Below are 16,504 nucleotides of genomic sequence, written 5' to 3'. Positions count from 1 at the left end.
GATGATTAAGTTGCAGGATAATCGGCCAAGAAACAGGGTAAGAATGTTTGCTCGTTTTCTAAATAGTGCGAAGGGGCTGTGGCCATCTGAAAAGGCAGAAGGAACTTGTGCAACATCTCATCTGAAAAGTAAAACCCTCCGACAGTTCAGCACTCCCTCAGTACTGCAATGCAGAGTCAATGCGCATAATATCTCTGGAGTGGGGCTTGAATGCACAGATTTCTGAATCAGAGATGAGTGCCACTCACTGAGCCATGGTTGGCAAATGAAGGACAGGGACAGAAAATACATTACCGGATTGCTAAGTGCATACATTTTCAGGGTGGTTGCGCAATATGCCCACTTTAATAATGAGCTGACTGCCCGAACCCAACTTCCCAGGGAATTACACCAGCTATAACCAAGTCTAAAGCAGTTATTAAAATATCAGGAATGGAAGTGAAAAACAAGTTTATGCAAATTTCTAGCAAATTCAAACAGATTGACTGATCCCAATTCAGATCCCCTGAAAAGGCTTCACAGTAAGTTCCTGACGCAGCACACTTTTAGATCTCCTGTTTATAGACACGCAACTGGTTGTTTTGGAGTCATATTGCACAACCTAGTGGCAGCATGGTGCAAAGCAAGTGCAATGAAATCAGGGCGAAGCCCAATGATATCAAATTAGTTGTTTCCTTATGGTTAAAGTTATAAATAAAATGACTGGCTAAATTTGCAAATCCTGCTTTCTTCTCCCTGAACATACACCTAAGGGGCAACCTACATTTTATAATACCATCTTTATCTCAAACTGAAGTCGCAACGCGCCATTGAGGCATAATAAAACAAAAAGCATTCAAACTTTGGTCAGTGATGAGAAATTCCGATGTTCCTCCATCCGTTTTCTATATTTTGCTGTTTTTGGTGAATTGATAGGATATCATTTACGTTGGTCACCTTTTAGAAATCATTAAAAAGTACCTCATTAGATCCAACCCCATCCTCTACTCCTTTCTTATAGCTGGGAGAATTGTCAGAAAGCCACAATTACATGTACAGAAGGTGGCCATTTGGCCCACCGGATCAATGCAGCTCTCTGTAGAGCAATCCAGTCCCGCTCTCTCCCCATAGCGCTGCAAATATGTTTCCATTCAACTGCCTTCTTAAATTTTTCTGCGCTCTCACAACGATCCTCCCACCTTGCTAAAGTGTGCCGACGCGAACTGGAGGCAATACTCGTAGTCCAACCAGCTCTTAACATTTCAGCATAACTTGCGGGCTTTTGTGTCCTGCCACCTTCAAAGATCGCACATGTAAACTAAAAGCTGGCACCTGTATCAATTTATTCATTTAAGGGATGAGGATGTCACTGGCAAGTCCAGCATTTGTTGCCCATCCCTAATTGTTCCTGAGCTGAGTGGCTTGCTAGGACATTTCAGAGGGAAGTTAAGAGTCCACCACGTTGTTGTGGATCTGGAGTCACGTGAGCCAGATCGCATGAGAATGCAGATTTCCTTCCCTAAAGGGGTCAATCGATGATAGTACAAACAAAACAATTGATGGCAGACAAGCTTTATAATTTCAAATTAATTGATTTATTATTGATTAATTAATTGAATTTAAGTCCACTGGCTGCTGTGGCAGGATGTAACCCCATGTCACCAATTAGCTTGGGCCTCTAGATTATAGTCCAGTGATATTACCATCTCCCCATTATCAAAACAATACTGTAATATCAGCCTAACTTATATGTTCAAGATGTTGCTTGATTCAAATTGGCTGGACAGTTCGGACACTAGAATTAGCCTTTAATATTCCAAGAGAGAATAGTTTGAAGGAATCAGTACTGCTCTTGCTCACCATCCAAAGGCCCCGAGGAGTGCATGCACAAATAGCAGGCCACTTCCGGAAGTCATAGACTGGACAGCAGAAAATAAGATGCTTGAAGCAGTTTGTGCTGCTCATGTGCAGGTCAGACCGCATTGCTGTTTGTGGGAGAATGTGGTGTTCAGAATGACTGCTACGTCTCCTTCCATGTGCCTGAATTTCAAAAGTACTTAATTGTGCCTGCTTGCGTGAGGACTCTTCAACTCAACTGAACACAATGTGCCTGGATCAATTTTGTCAAGCCCCTTAATAATCTTGAGAAATTGGAAATGAACCGTGGGAATTACACTGCCATTGGGTTTAACCTTGGTTTGTTTTGCACCTACTGGGAAAGATTGTATCCTGCCACACTAAAGGCGCCACACTAAAGGCTCCACACTCAAACCCAGCCCTATTATCATGCTGGACTGCAATCTTCAACCTTTGCTTCTTCCTCAAACTTTTTTTTGATGCACAATACCTATATTAAACAGACCACCCAAAGAGTGATTTTAACTCACTTTAACTGATGTTCTTACAGGAGTCTTTGTAACCTCATCTTCCTCATCATCCTCCTCCTCCTCCTCCTCCTCGTCGTCGTCATCGTCGTCATCATCATCATCATCATCCTCTTCATCCTCCTCTTCACTAAAATGCAACACATAAAATTCATCCAACGTTCAGTAAATAGTACACGATACATACTGCTTTCAGAAGCTCCAGTACGGCTTACATGGAATTATTAACAGCAAATGTTGGAAAAACACAGATCAGACAGCAGCTATGGGGAGAGTAACAGAGATAATATTTCAGGTCGATGAACATCCTCAGAACGTAAACTATACACGATTTCTCTCTCCCAGAAGCTGCCTGATCTGCCGAATGTTCTCAGCACTTTCCGTTTACATTTCAGATTTGCGGCATCCACAGAACTTTACTTTTTGTTTTGCAGTTTACGGCAAAGTTTGTTTTAGCAAATCCCGTAATTTTTCTCATGTTCCTTCTTACCAGTTCAAAGCTAAAAACACAAGGATCCAGTATCCTTGCTCCAACAACATGCAACCCCATGCCGTTCAAATCAAGATCCTTGGTACTGTCTTCTGACTCTACGTCATTCCCTTTCAAGTTTTCAAAACTGTAGAATTCCTCAAATAAAGGCAAAATACTCCGGATGCTGGAAATCTGAAATACAAAGAGAAAATGCTGTAAAGACATAGCAGATTTGGCAGCATCTGTGGAGAGAGAAACAGAGTTAACATTTCGAGTCCTTAAGACATCCTCAGAACTCCAAACAAGAGTCATATGGGCTCGAAACATTAACTCTGTCACTCTCTCTCTCCACAGATGTTTCCAGATCTGTTGAGTTTTTATAGCATTTTCTGTTTTTATTGTGGAATTCCTCATCTCTTAAACTAATCATGCTTTCCGATGTGAGAGTGCCCTTCACCTATTTCAATGATTATTAATAGTTTTACCAATAGCTATTGCCCATTCAATAATTAAACACCACTCAGACGTTAATTTGTATCCTTCTGAAATAAAATCATGCCGAGTTACCTTGCTCCAAGTGGTTTCCAGGCACAGAACAAACACCTGGCAGATTTATTATGCTACATTAAAAATAATAACCAAAAGGAGCTACTTCCAGTCTGAAATCGGATCTGGAGGCTCAGAAGGAATCCGCAAATTGCTCATGTTTCCATTCTGCATAAAATATGAAGTTGTTCAAACCGCAGCCCCCCCCCCCCCCCCCACCCCCATTATATTCAAGTTGATTTGTCCTGAGAATTCAATGCATTTTAAATATACACAGGTTGTAGTCGGACTACTTCTAGAGTTCTATGCCCAGGCCAGCTGGCCTTTGTCAATTTAGTAGGCCAGTATGTTCGGAACCAGAAAACGCTCAATTAGCTTCTGGCTCACAACACTCCTGTGCATCTATTCAATCTGTGAACAAAGATTCAAACTCATTGGCCAGCTTCAGCATCTTCACCATCTGTTACTGCATGTTGCCCATGTGTTTACATGTGTGAACCAACATAGTGGCCAACAACAGAACTCTGTAAGACTACACACCACGGAACAATTGTCCTCTTGACAATAAATATACTAGTCTCCCCACAATAATATTGTAGGCCAGAGTTTAAACTGCTGCTCATTCCGAAAGGAGCCACATCAGTTCAGTTTGTCTGGTTAGGAAAGGGTGAAGGGATGAACAACGTACTCATCTTCATCGTCATCTTCATCCTCATCATCTGCGTCATCATCTTCGTCATCATCTTCTTCGCTTTTAACTTTATCATTCATTGCCTTATCTTTTGCTAACTCTTCTAACTTTGCCTTTTTCTACAAACACAAAAGAGAAGACAGCCATGTTACGTTCTAGTGCTTAGCCAGATGTAATTAGTGCATTAGAAAACGTCTAGTTCGTGACTAGTTGAATGTTTATTATTAAACAATAATATGGGTCAGATAACAATAAGAAAACTATCAAAATCTATTAACTACTATATTATGATTATAAAATTATCTAAGAGCTACTCCAAATGCGACTATCCACTACGACGACCATCTCCAGGCTCCCCAAGGTAACTGTCATATGGTTGTTCTTTACTGGCACCTGCTGGTTGGAGGTCGTATCTATTAATATTTACATGATTGCTTATGCTCGTCACATCCCCTTTCCTTTGGAAATGAATATTTAGATACATTTAAATTTAATATACAATAGCTATATGCACAACAATTCAATTATTTACATGTTTATAGTCCATCACAAATTCAATCTGTCTCCCTTTCCTGTGTGTCTTGGCGACCTTCTAAGCACTAGTTGAACTTGGGTTTGACTGGTTCCCAACTGTTGTTCAAAATGGTTCTTGCTGTGTTTCTGTACTTTGTACATCTTCAGCTAGTTCTGTTTCTGCGTGAAGTAGCTTTGTTCAGTTGTCCTGAGATTGCTTTCAACATCATCCAGTGGTTCTGAAACAAGGGGTTGCTGAACCTTCAGCAAGGCGTCTCCTGTTTCTTCTTCAAACTTGTCCTTCATCGGTTACGATGATGTATGACTGCAGACCTGTTGGGTGTATTACCTTTGCACACTTCAACTATCCATTTCCATTAGGATATTCTACCCGATTGTGTAATTCTTCGCTAACGGTTGCAGACATCTTGTTGATCTATCAGAATACCTCTTCTGCCTCCTTTTTTGAATTTTTGAAATGTGAGCTTCTTCACAAGTTTTTGATTAGTTGGTTCCTGTGAGAGATATGGTACAGTAGTTCTGAGTTGTCAATTCATTAGCAATACCGGGTAGCACAGTTGCTTCACAGCACCAGTGTCCCAGGTTCGATTCCCGGCTTGGGTCACTGTCTGTGCGGAGTCTGCACATTCGCTCCGTGTCTGCGTGGGTTTCCTCCGGGTGTTCCGGTTTCCTCCCACAGTCCACAGATGTGCAGGTTGGGTGGACTGGCCATGATAAATTGCTCTTAGTATCCAAAAAAGTTAGGTAGGGTTACTGGGTTACGGGGAATAGGATGGTGGTGTGGGCTTAAGTAGGGTGCTCATTTCAAGAGCCGGTGCAGACTCGATGGGCCAAAAGGCCTCCTTCCGCAACATAAATTCTATGATTCTATAATTGTGGAGGTGATAAGCCATGCTGCTCTATAGCTAAGTAACGTGAGATACGGATCTTCCCGACTACCCATGGCTTTTTTGAGTAGTTGCTTCACAATGTGAACACTTTCAGCCTTCCCACTGGATTACTGATAAAGAGGACGAGAAGTCGAAAATCATAGCTCTGTGCGAACTCTGTCCATTCATGACTGCTAAAACATGGGCCATTGTCGCTCATGACAACTTGCGGTATTCCATGATGAGCAAAAATGTCCTTGGTATTTTGATGACACACCTGGCTGATGAGTTGGCTAGTTGAACCACTTCTGGAAAGTTAGAGAAATAGTCAATCATTAACAGGCATTCTCTTCCTGCCAGATAGAACAGATCCATTCCCACTTTCTGCGATGGAATAGTTATTATTTCGCCCATTTGCATTGGTTCTTTTTTCATTGTTTCCACTGAAATTTCTGTCAAGTTTTACAATTTTCTTACGGCACTGAGGACCCAGGTTCGATCCCGGCCCCGGATCACTGTCCAAGTGGAGGTTGCACATTTTCTCTCCCCCCCCCCGGCGTGTGTTTCACCCCCACAACCCATAGATGTGCAGGTTAGGTGGATTGGCTACGCTAAATTGCACCTTAATTGAAAAAAAAAAAAAAATCATTAGTTACTCTAAATTTATTTATTTATTTTTTTTTTTTTTTTAAAAGGGGGGGCTTCTGGTGACGATAATGTGCTGAGAAGTCACACATCAGGTGGCTCTCCTCCCGCGAACCTGTAAAATAGCCACTTTTCACCCGAAAAACTGAATAATTCATCCTCACAACTTTAGCACAACAGGGGGAAAGAAAAAAAAAAGAAAGGATGCCGGGCAAAAGTCAAACCAGGGGCCGAACAGAGACCAGGAGTGGGTCGAGCCTGGATCGGCAATGAACAGATGAGCTGACCGGCGCACGAGACGGCGAAACCCAAACTTCACTGTAGCAAGAAGACCCAACCAGCCGCGTACAAAGCCTTCCCTCACCAGAGGGTGGCTGGCTGGCGTTCCTCTCTAAAGCACTGAGGGAGCAGGGATGAGACAAAATCGGACATTCAGGCGGCGAAGGGCGCGGTGGCCAAAGCTCTGGCATACATGCAACTGGCTGTGGACAAAGCCGAAAAGCGATTGGAGGCCCAGGAGGTGGGTATCACAGACCTGGAAAGGACCGCAATGGACCAGAGTGACCGGACTGTCGCCCTAGAATAAGAGGTGGCAAGGCTGGTCGCGACACAGGATAGCCTAAAAGGGAAGGTTGAGAACTAAGAGAACCTGTCGCAAGAGCAGGACCTGCGAATCGTGGGTCTACCGGAGGGAACCGAAGGTAGGGACCCCACAAACTATGTGGCCCAAATGCTGGGAAATCTGGTGGGAAGGGGGACCTTCCCCAACCCACCAGAAATAGACAGGGCGATTATGAAATGGAAATCGCTTGTCACAAGTGGGCTTCAAATGAAGCTACTGTGAAAAGTCCCTAGTCGCGGGCAGCACAGTGGCGCAGTGGGTTAGCACTGCGGCCTCACGGCGCTGAGTTCCCAGATTCGATCCAGGTTCTGGGTCACTGTCCGTGTGGAGTTTGCACGTTCGCCCCGTGTTTGCGTGGGTTTCGCCCACACAAACCAAAAATGTGCAGGGTAGGTGAATTGGCCATGCTAAATTGCCCCTTAATTGGAAAAAATGAATTGGGTACTCTAAATTTTGAAAAAAAAAATTTTAAGTCCCTAGTCGCCACATTCCGGGGCCTGTTCAGGGAGGCTGGTATGGGAATTGGACTGTGCTGCTGGCCTGCCTTGGTCTGCTTTAAAAGCCAGCGATTTAGCCCTGTGCTAAACCAGCCCGATTAAAGTGAAAATACACCGGTAGCAAGACCAGGAGAGAATCCTGCGGTGGGCCAGGCAGTCCAAGAACTTCTGCTGGGAACTACCCAAGATCCGGATATACTAGGACATTGAGGCTGACCTGGCCAAGCGCCGGGTTGAATTCAACAAAGCAAAGGCCGCCCTGTACAAGAACGGCGTAAGATTTGTTATGCTGTACCCAGCCAAGCTCGGAGTCACATATCAAGGCAAAGAACACGTTTTTACAATCCCTGCGGAGGCGGATATGCCTGTTGCAGAGTGCGGGCTGGAAAAGCAGCAACAGGGGAAATGATGAGGAGCCCACACAACGAGACTGTAACACTGCAATGTGCGAACAAGGGAGAGGGAAGAGAGAAAGAGCCTCTTCCACCCACCCCCCCCCCCAAACATAACCTGTACAAGCAACACCAAACCACCGCCACAGAGACTGCTTTTCGTGGGAGAACGTGGCCTCGTTCTGAAAAACATTTAGCGAAAGAGGGGAGGATGAGCTGCATTCAGACAAGTACAATGTAGAGCGAGCAAGAAGTTCAGAGAACGGGCGAGAGAAGGAAACACAACAACTCCCGGGAGGGGAGCCACCACACTAGCGGGATAGCTAGCACCGGGACTCATGAGAAGGAAAGAGGCCGCAGCACACCCCCAACAAGGGGGAAAGCGCCTGGCAGTGGGGGGGAGCTGATGGGGGGCACTCCGAAAGAAATAGGCAAAAACAGATGGAAAACGGCAGACTAGCTAGGGCAGGCCACACATGGTGGCTTGGAACAAAATGGCACTGTTAGCAACCACCTAGGAGGGCCCCATGGCAAAGGGAGACCCCCGGAGTGCAGGAGCATATCCACGTGGCGGACACACAATTGCCGGCCATGTTGGATGCCGCCTGGACAGAGGAAAACCCCGGAGCGCAGGGGTTTAACCTCATGGGGAAACAGTGACCGCGGCCATTTTGGACAGCTCCCGAACAAAGGAAAACCCCAGAGTGTAGGGGCACGTCCACCAAGCAAATATGGTTTATCCCACAGGAGCAGGGAGGACAAAAACTCCCCATCAGGATAGTCATCTGGAATGTCAGGCGACTGAACGGCCCAGTGAGAGGATCCGGAGTCTTCACCCACTACTGGGTGACTATGAAAGCTGACAGACTTCCTCCAAGAGACGCACTCGAGGGAGAAGGACCGACTGCGGGTCAGGAACGGCTGGATGGGACAGACTTACCATTCCTGCTATAGGACGTGGGCCAGGGGGGTAACCATTCTAATCAGTAAGAGGACGATATTTACCGCGACAAATGCAGTAATGGACCCAGGGGGATGGTACGTGATGTTCAGCGGTTCTGGACGGGGCAACTGTAGTACTCGCTAACTTGTACGCTCCCAACTGGGACAACACGGAGTTCATAAAGAAGACAATGGTGGAAATCCCCAACATAAAGTGTTAGCTTTTATTGGTAGAGGGATTGGTTTAGGAGCCATGAGGTCATGTTGCAGCTATGCAACACTCTGGTGCGGCCGCATTTGGAGTATTGCGTGCAATTCTGGTCGCCGCATTATAGGAAGGATGTGGAAGCATTGGAAAGGGTGCAGAGGAGATTTACCAGGATGTTGCCTTGTATGGAGGGAAGATCTTATGAGGAAAGGCTGAGGGACTTGAGGCTGTTTTCGTCAGAGAGAAGAAGGTTGAGGTGACTTAATTGAGGCATACAAGATGATCAGGGGATTGGATAGGGTGGACAGTGAGAGCCTTTTTCCTCGGATGGTGATGTCTAGCACGAGGGGACATAGCTTTAAATTGAGGGGTGATAGATATAGGACAGATGTCAGAGGCAGGTTCTTTACTCATAGAGTAGTAAGGGCATGGAATGCCCTGCCTGCAACAGTAGTGGACTTGCCAACACTGAGGACATTGAAATGGTCATTGGATAGACATATGGACGATAAGGGAATAGTGTAGATGGGCTTTAGAGTGGTTTCACAGGTCGGGGCAACATCGAGGGCCGAAGGGCCTGTACTGCGCTGTAATGTTCTATGTTCTATAAACACCGCTGTTTCTATCCAATTCAGATACTCAACGAGCTCCGTAACCAAAGTTTACCCAGGTGTCTTTATTTATGAGAACAAAGTACGGACACAGATGTAAATCAACAAACTTTATTAAATATAGTTAACCCATAAATTACCCACTATATATACACAAGAACCATCCAGGATTTGACTAAACTACCCGCAAAAATGGTTTGGTATGCTGCAGATCCGAACCCCGAGGCCCTCTGGTTCCACTTTGCAAAGATGAATCTCGCAGGCGGTTTCTTCCTTGCTTGCTTCCTTCTTTCCTTCTTCTGGTCAAGGTCACCACACGCACCGAGTCTTTGCTGCTGGTCTCTCCGCGATGCCTACTTTAATTCCCTTCTTTCCCCACCTTTCCAGAAACTTAGCTGGCTTCCGGCCAATGAGATCTCCCAGCAGCCGATGGTCCGGTTGATGACCGTTTGACAGGCGGTTTGGGCTGCACTTGACCTGTTCCCATATAAGGCAACAGCAGATAGTCTGGGTGACGGAAAGTCTGGTTCGATATGGGCTACGGAAATAGACCTGTGCATTTCAATGGGCACGATGATCTCCTGCTGGGTCTCAGTAGCGTGAGATGATCTTTGATGGGTGATTGAATGGGACAGGCGCAGACATGTTCCAGCAGCTTGTCTGTTGGTTATGTATTTGGATATTTGGATTCTGCAGGCTTCTTGCTGAAGCAGACTGTGGATTTAATTTAAAGTACCCAATTCTTTAATTTAGGATGTCCAATTTAATCGGCTTTAAAACTAGGCCCCGATTATATTGCCACAGTGTGCACCGACTGATTATGGGAGGGGACTTTAACTGCGTGCAGGACCCATGGACGGACAGGTTGAACCCCAAAACATGAAAGACCTCCAACATGGCAAAGAACTTGGCCTTTGCATGGAACAGGGCGGTTTCACCCACCCAGGGAGGAGTTCTTCTCCCAAGTACACACCTAATCCAGGATTGACTTCTTTGTAGTAGAGAAATCGGTGATTCCAGGGCTGGTTATGGCGGATTACTCCGTGACCGTAATCTCCCCCCACGTTCCACACAACACAGATGCGAGGTTGTAGACGGCAGTGCCCAACGCCCCGCTTGGAAATTTAACATGGCCCTATTGGTCGACAAGGCGAAAATATCCCAGGCCATCGCCAACTATTCAACTAACAACCAGAACGGGGAGGTCTCACCCTCCACATTCTGGGAGGTGCTAAATTCTGTGATCGGGGGAGAAATTATCACTTTTAAAACACGAGGAGACAGGGAAGAGGGCGAGGCAACAGCTGGTTGACTCCATACTGGAGGTGGACCGACAAAATTCCGAGGCCACAACCGTAGAGCCCCTGGCGGAGAGGAAAAAGATACAGATGGACTTTGACCTGTTCTAAGAGGAAAGCGGTGCACCAACTCTACCAGGCATGAGGGACCCTATACGAGCACAGAGTAAGGCCAGCCGCCTTTGGGCGCACCAGCTGAGAAAGCAGGCAGCCACAAGGCAGATCGCACAGATTAGGGATAGCAGAAGTACACTAGTTACGGATGCAGACCAGGTCAACAAAGCCTTCGAGACCTTCTACCAGGAGCAGTACACCTCGGAGCCCCCAGTAGGGGACTCGTGGATGAAGCAGTTCCTTGATGGACTGGACATGCCAGTTGTGGAGCAAGACCAGAAACAGGGCCTGGAAGCACCGCTAGAACTGGGAGAGGTCATGGACAGTATCAGCTCCATGCAGGCGGGGAAGGCGCCGGGACCGGACGGTTTCCCGGCGGACTTCCACAAAAGACAGCACTGGCCCCACACCTGCGAGGTATGTTCACAGACTCGCTGGCGAGGGGCAGACTGCCGCCCACTCTGGTACAAGCTTCAATCATGCAGGTACCTAAAAAGACAAAGACCCAACAAGAGTGCGGTTCCTACAGACCCATCTCTCTACTAAGAGTAGATGCAAAATTACTGACCAAAATCCTAGCCAAAAGGCTAGAGGACTGCGTACCAGAGGCGGTCGCAGAAGGCCAAACGGGTAGACAGCCAACATCGAACATCAGGCGCCTGCTGAACGAGATCATGACCCCATACTGGGAGGGAACACCTGAGGTGATCGTTTCCCTGGATGCAGAAAATGCCTTCGACAGTCAAATGGAAGTTCCTCAGAGGTACTGAAGCGGTTTGGGCTCGGAACAGGACTCACCGCCTGGATGAAACTCCTGTATAACGCTCCCACGGTGAGCATACGGTCAAATGTCAACAACTCTAAGTACTTCCAGCTGCGCAGAGGCACGAAGCAGCGATGCCCGCTACCCCTGCTGGTGTTCGCCCTCGCCATAGAGCCACTAGCGATTGCGCTGAGAACGGCAAAGAATTGGAAGTGGATCCGAAGAGGAGGCAGAGAGCATAGCATCTCGCTCTATGCAGATTACCTGCTCCTCTACATCTCGGACCCACAAAGAAGCATGGAAGGAATCACTGCGCTCCTGAAAGCGTTTGGAACCTTCTTGGGCTACAAGCTCAATAATAAAAATCTTTATTTTCACAAGTAGGCTTACATTAACACTGCAATAAAATTACTGTGAAAAGCCCCTAGTCGTCACATTCCTGCACCTGTTTGGGTACACAGAGGGAGAATTCAGAATGTCCAAATTAACTAACATGACCAAACGTGAACCCGCAAGGGAGAGGGGCAGAGCTGGTGGGACTGCCGTTTAAACAGGCCCAGCACAAATTCCACTACCTGGGGATCCAAATCGCTCACGACTGGATTGGGGCCCACAAATGGAACTGGCCAGTCTGACAGCAAAAGTCAAAAAGGACCTGCAAAGATGGAACACACTCCCACTCCCCTTGGCGGGGAGGGTGCAGACAATCAAAGTGAACGTGCTGTCCACCTCTTCCTACTTAGATCCATCCCGATCTATATCCCCAAGGCCTTTTTCAACTCACTGGACAAATTAATTATGGCGTTCGCGTGGGGGAAGGGGGGGAAATGGAAGGATCCCAAAGAAGGCTCTACAGCGATCAAAATCCATGGGGATTAGCCCTTCCAAACCTACAGTACTACCACTGATCAGCGACGGCAGCAAGAATAAAGTAGAGGATAAAGGAGCCAGAGGCCAATTGGGTGCTCACGGAGGAGGATTCCTGCAAGGGGATCTCCCTCCGGGCCCGAGCCACGGCAGCACTCCCATCCCCACCCAAGAAACATTCAACCAGCCCAGTGTTGGTGGCAACACTCTAGTCATGGAATCAACTGCAACAACATTTAGGCTCAACTGAAATGTCAAAGCACCCATCTGCAACAATCATAGATTCACACCAGCGCTCAGACGCCTCCTTCAAAAGGTGGAGAGAAGATGAGGGGATGCTAACAGTTCGGGACCTGTACACCGACGACAGGGTAACAACACTTGACGAGCTGACAGAAAGATTCCAAATAGCTGGTGGCAACAAATTTAGGTACCTGCAGCTTGAAAACTTTCTGCGAAAAGAAACAAGGATGTACCCACGAGCGCCACTACCAGAGGAACTGCTGGACACAGCCAGTTTAGGCAAAGGGAACTGTAAGACATGTACGGACAACTGATAAGGGGGGCCGGCATCCAACTGGACGAGACAAGGGAAAGGTGGGAGGACGACTTGGGGTTCGAAATAGAGTGGGGATTCTGGAGCAAAGCACTGCATAGGGTCAACTCCACCTCCACATGTCCAAGACTTAGCCTAAAGCAACTAAAAGTGGTAAATAGAGCCCACTTGACCAGAACCCGAATGAGCAGGATCTTCCCGGAGGTGGAGGACAAATGTGAAGGGTGCCAAAGAAGCCCAGCCAACCGCACCCACATTTTCTGGTCTTGCCCCAGACTAGCTGGGTACTGGACAGCCTTCTTCAAGGCAATGTCCAAAGTGGTGGGGATGAGGGTGGAGCCATGCCCAGGAGTGGCAGTCTTCGGGCTATCAGAACAGCCAAATCTCTTCATGGGGAGCAGGGCCGATGCCCTTGCCTTTGCCTTCCTGATTACCCGCCAGAGAATCCTGCTCGGCTGGTGGTCCAAATGGAGAAAATCAAATTTGCCAACCGTGGGGGGGGGGGGGAAGAGGGCTTCCGCAGAACGTGGGAACCAGTCACTCGGTTGTTCCAGGACATGTTTGTGGCCAACAGCTAGGTCGCCATGGACAAAGAGTTGCCACAACACAGAAGGGAAGAAAGGGAGAAAGAGAACAGGGGAAATTAAGTATAGGCAATTGGAAGCCAGTTTTCACAGGCTTCCATTCCCAGTAGTGGTTCACTTTCAGCCTCTACAATGGAAAACTTCACTTTATGCATTTTATTCTTTACACTGACCTCTAGTTCGCATACTCCAAGGCTGTTGCCATTATAAACCTTCAAAAGGACCGTTTTTTATTCAAATTTAATTTCTTGCATATCCAATAAACTTATCAGATTGGCCCTCGCTCCCGTGCCGAGTTTAACATTGACTAATGTTTTATTAATCAGAGGTACTGTCCAGTTATCTCGAAGTAATTGCTTTTACTGCAAATTAGCTTCAAATACATTTTAGCTTGCATCCAGTTATAATGCTCATCTTCACTAGATAGCACATCAATAAAAAAAAGGTGTCTTCCAGATTGATCTCCAGATTGAGTCTGGAGAAAGGTGTGTAGCCGGCGTCACATTGAGATCCAAAAAGACGAGGTGTTGGGCGTCTTGAAAAATATTAAGGTAGATAGGTCCCCAGGGCCCAATGGGATCTACCCCAGAATACTGAAGGTGGCAAGAGAGGAAATTGCTGAGGCCTTGACAGAAATCTTTGGATCCTCACTGTCTTCAGGTGATGTCCCGGAGAACTGGAGAATAGCCAATGTTGTTCCTTTGTTTAAGAAGGGTAGCAAGGATAATCTAGGGAACTACAGGCCGGTGAGCCTTACGTCAGTGGTAGGGAAATTACTGGAGAGAATTCTTCGAGACAGGATGTACTCCCATTTGGAATCAAGTGGACGTATTAGCGAGAGGCAGCACGGTTTTGTGAAGGGGAGGTCATGTCTCATTAACTTGATAGGTTTTTCGAGGAGGTCACAAAAATGATTGATGCATGTAGGGCAGTGGATGTTGTCTATATGGACTTCAGTAAGGCCTTTGACAAGGTCCCTCATGGCAGACTGGTACAAAAGGTGAAGCCACACGGGATCAGAGATGAGCTGGCAAGATGGATTCATAGAAGGCAGAGAAGGGTGCTTTTCTGATTGGAGGGCTGTGACTAGTGGTGTTCCGCAGGAATCAGTGCTGGGACCTTTGCTGTTCTTGGTATATATCAATGATTTGGAGGAAAATGTAACTGGTCTGATTAGTAAGTTTGCAGACGATACAAAGGTTGGTGGAATTGCGGATAGCGATGAGGACTGTCAGAGGATACAGCAGGATTTAGATTGTTTGGAGACTTGGGCGGAGAGATGGCAGATGGAGTTTAATCCGGACAAATGCGAGGTAATGAATTTTGGAAGGTCTAAAACAGGTGGGGAATATACAGTGAATGGTAGAACCCTCAAGAGTACTGACAGTCAGAGAGATCTAGGTGTACAGGTTCACAGGTCACTGAAAGGGGCAACACAGATGAAGGTAGTCAAGAAGGCATACGGTGGCGCAGTGGGTTAGTCCTGTTGCCTCACAGCGCCGAGGTCCCAGGTTCGACCCCGGCTCTGGATCACTGTCCATGTGGAGTTTGCACATCCTCCACCACAACACAAAGATGTGCAGGGTAGGTGGATTGGCCACACTAAATTGACCCTTAATGGAAAAAAATGAATTGGGTATTCTAAATCTATTTCTTTAAAAAGGCATATGGCATGCTTGCCTTCACTGGCTGGGGTATTGAGTATAAAAATTGGCAAGTAATGTTGCAGCTGTATAGAACTTCAGTTAGGCCACACGGAGTATAGTGTTCAATTCTGGTCGCCACACTACCAGAAGGATGTGGAGGATTCAGAGAGGGTGCAGGAGAGATTTACCAGGATGGTGCCTGGTATGGAGGGCATTAGCTATCAGGAGAGTTTGAATAAACTCGTTTTCTTTCACACTGGAACGACGGAGGTTGAGGGGTGACCTGATAGAGGTCTACAAAATTATGAGGGGCATAGACAGAGTGGATAGTCAGAGGCTTTTCCCCAGGGTAGAGGGGTCAATTACTAGGGGGCATAGGTTTAAGGTGCGAAGGGCAAGGTTTAGAGGAGATGTACGAGGCAAGTTTTTTTTTTATACAGAGGGTAGTGGGTGCCTGGAACTCGCTGTCGGAGGAGGTGGTGGAAGCAGGGACGATAGTGACGTTTAAGGGGCACCTTGACAAATACATGACTAGGATGGGAATAGAGGGATACGGACCCCGGAAGTGTAGAAGATTTTAGTTTAGACAGACAGCATGGTTAGCGCAAGCTTGGAGGGCCGTAGGGCCTGTTCCTTTGCTGTACTTTGCTTTGTTCTTTGTTCTCTTCAATCACGTTGATTGATTTTTGCATTTCCGATTTTTTTAATTCAAAAAACATTGTTTTGCAAAGTGATTTTTGACTTTGCATTTAGAACATACTTTTCTGAATGCTGGCCATTGCTTTGCAAATGCCTGTTGCCGCAACGCTTGCACAAAATGGCGTTATCGGCTACCCGTTTAAAATGGCCACCGGTGCATGGTACCACGTTTTGCCTTAGGGCATGTTACAACACTAATGGCGTCGGCTGCATCTCCGATTTTCGCGCCAAAATTCTTTAGGTTTAGAGTGCTAATCTGCTGCGCAGCTAGCTCGCTGGCATGGCAAATTTTAATGGCATCTTCGAGCTGAAGTTAATTCTCCCTCAACAATCTTTGACGAATTTTGTCATTGCTCATCCCGAACACAATTTGATCGCGGATCATGGGCATTTGCAAAGTTGCATGTCTGAGCCTTTAACCGCAAGTCTGTTAAGTTCTCGGACGATTCATCTGTCTGTAACGTTCAAATGTTTTTTTTTCCAGTGCACAGTGCCAATCAAATTTTTTCACGACCTCGGCAAAGTTATTTCTATCAGCTTCGTTATCGAATGTCAAGGTATTAAAGATTTCTATCGCCAATGGAC

The 16,504-nt window shown here is 46.6% G+C and overlaps 1 protein-coding gene across 1 annotated transcript in view; it reads right to left on the bottom strand.

The window, feature by feature from the left end:
* The window catches only part of npm1b (nucleophosmin 1b), a 146,106-nt gene that overhangs the window by 76,510 nt on the left and 53,092 nt on the right, over positions 1–16,504 (bottom strand). The window contains exons 6-7 of the mRNA XM_072497707.1: positions 4,070–4,191; positions 2,367–2,493 (exon numbers count right to left, since the gene is read on the bottom strand). Of these exons, the coding sequence (XP_072353808.1) occupies positions 2,367–2,493; positions 4,070–4,191 (249 nt within the window). The remainder of the gene's footprint in view (positions 1–2,366; positions 2,494–4,069; positions 4,192–16,504) is intronic.

The sequence above is a fragment of the Scyliorhinus torazame genome, chromosome 3, assembly GCF_047496885.1.
Source record: "Scyliorhinus torazame isolate Kashiwa2021f chromosome 3, sScyTor2.1, whole genome shotgun sequence".
Classification (NCBI taxonomy): Eukaryota; Metazoa; Chordata; class Chondrichthyes; order Carcharhiniformes; family Scyliorhinidae; genus Scyliorhinus; species Scyliorhinus torazame.
Note: the sequence above shows the minus strand (reverse complement) of the source record. Positions and strands in the feature narration are given on the sequence as shown.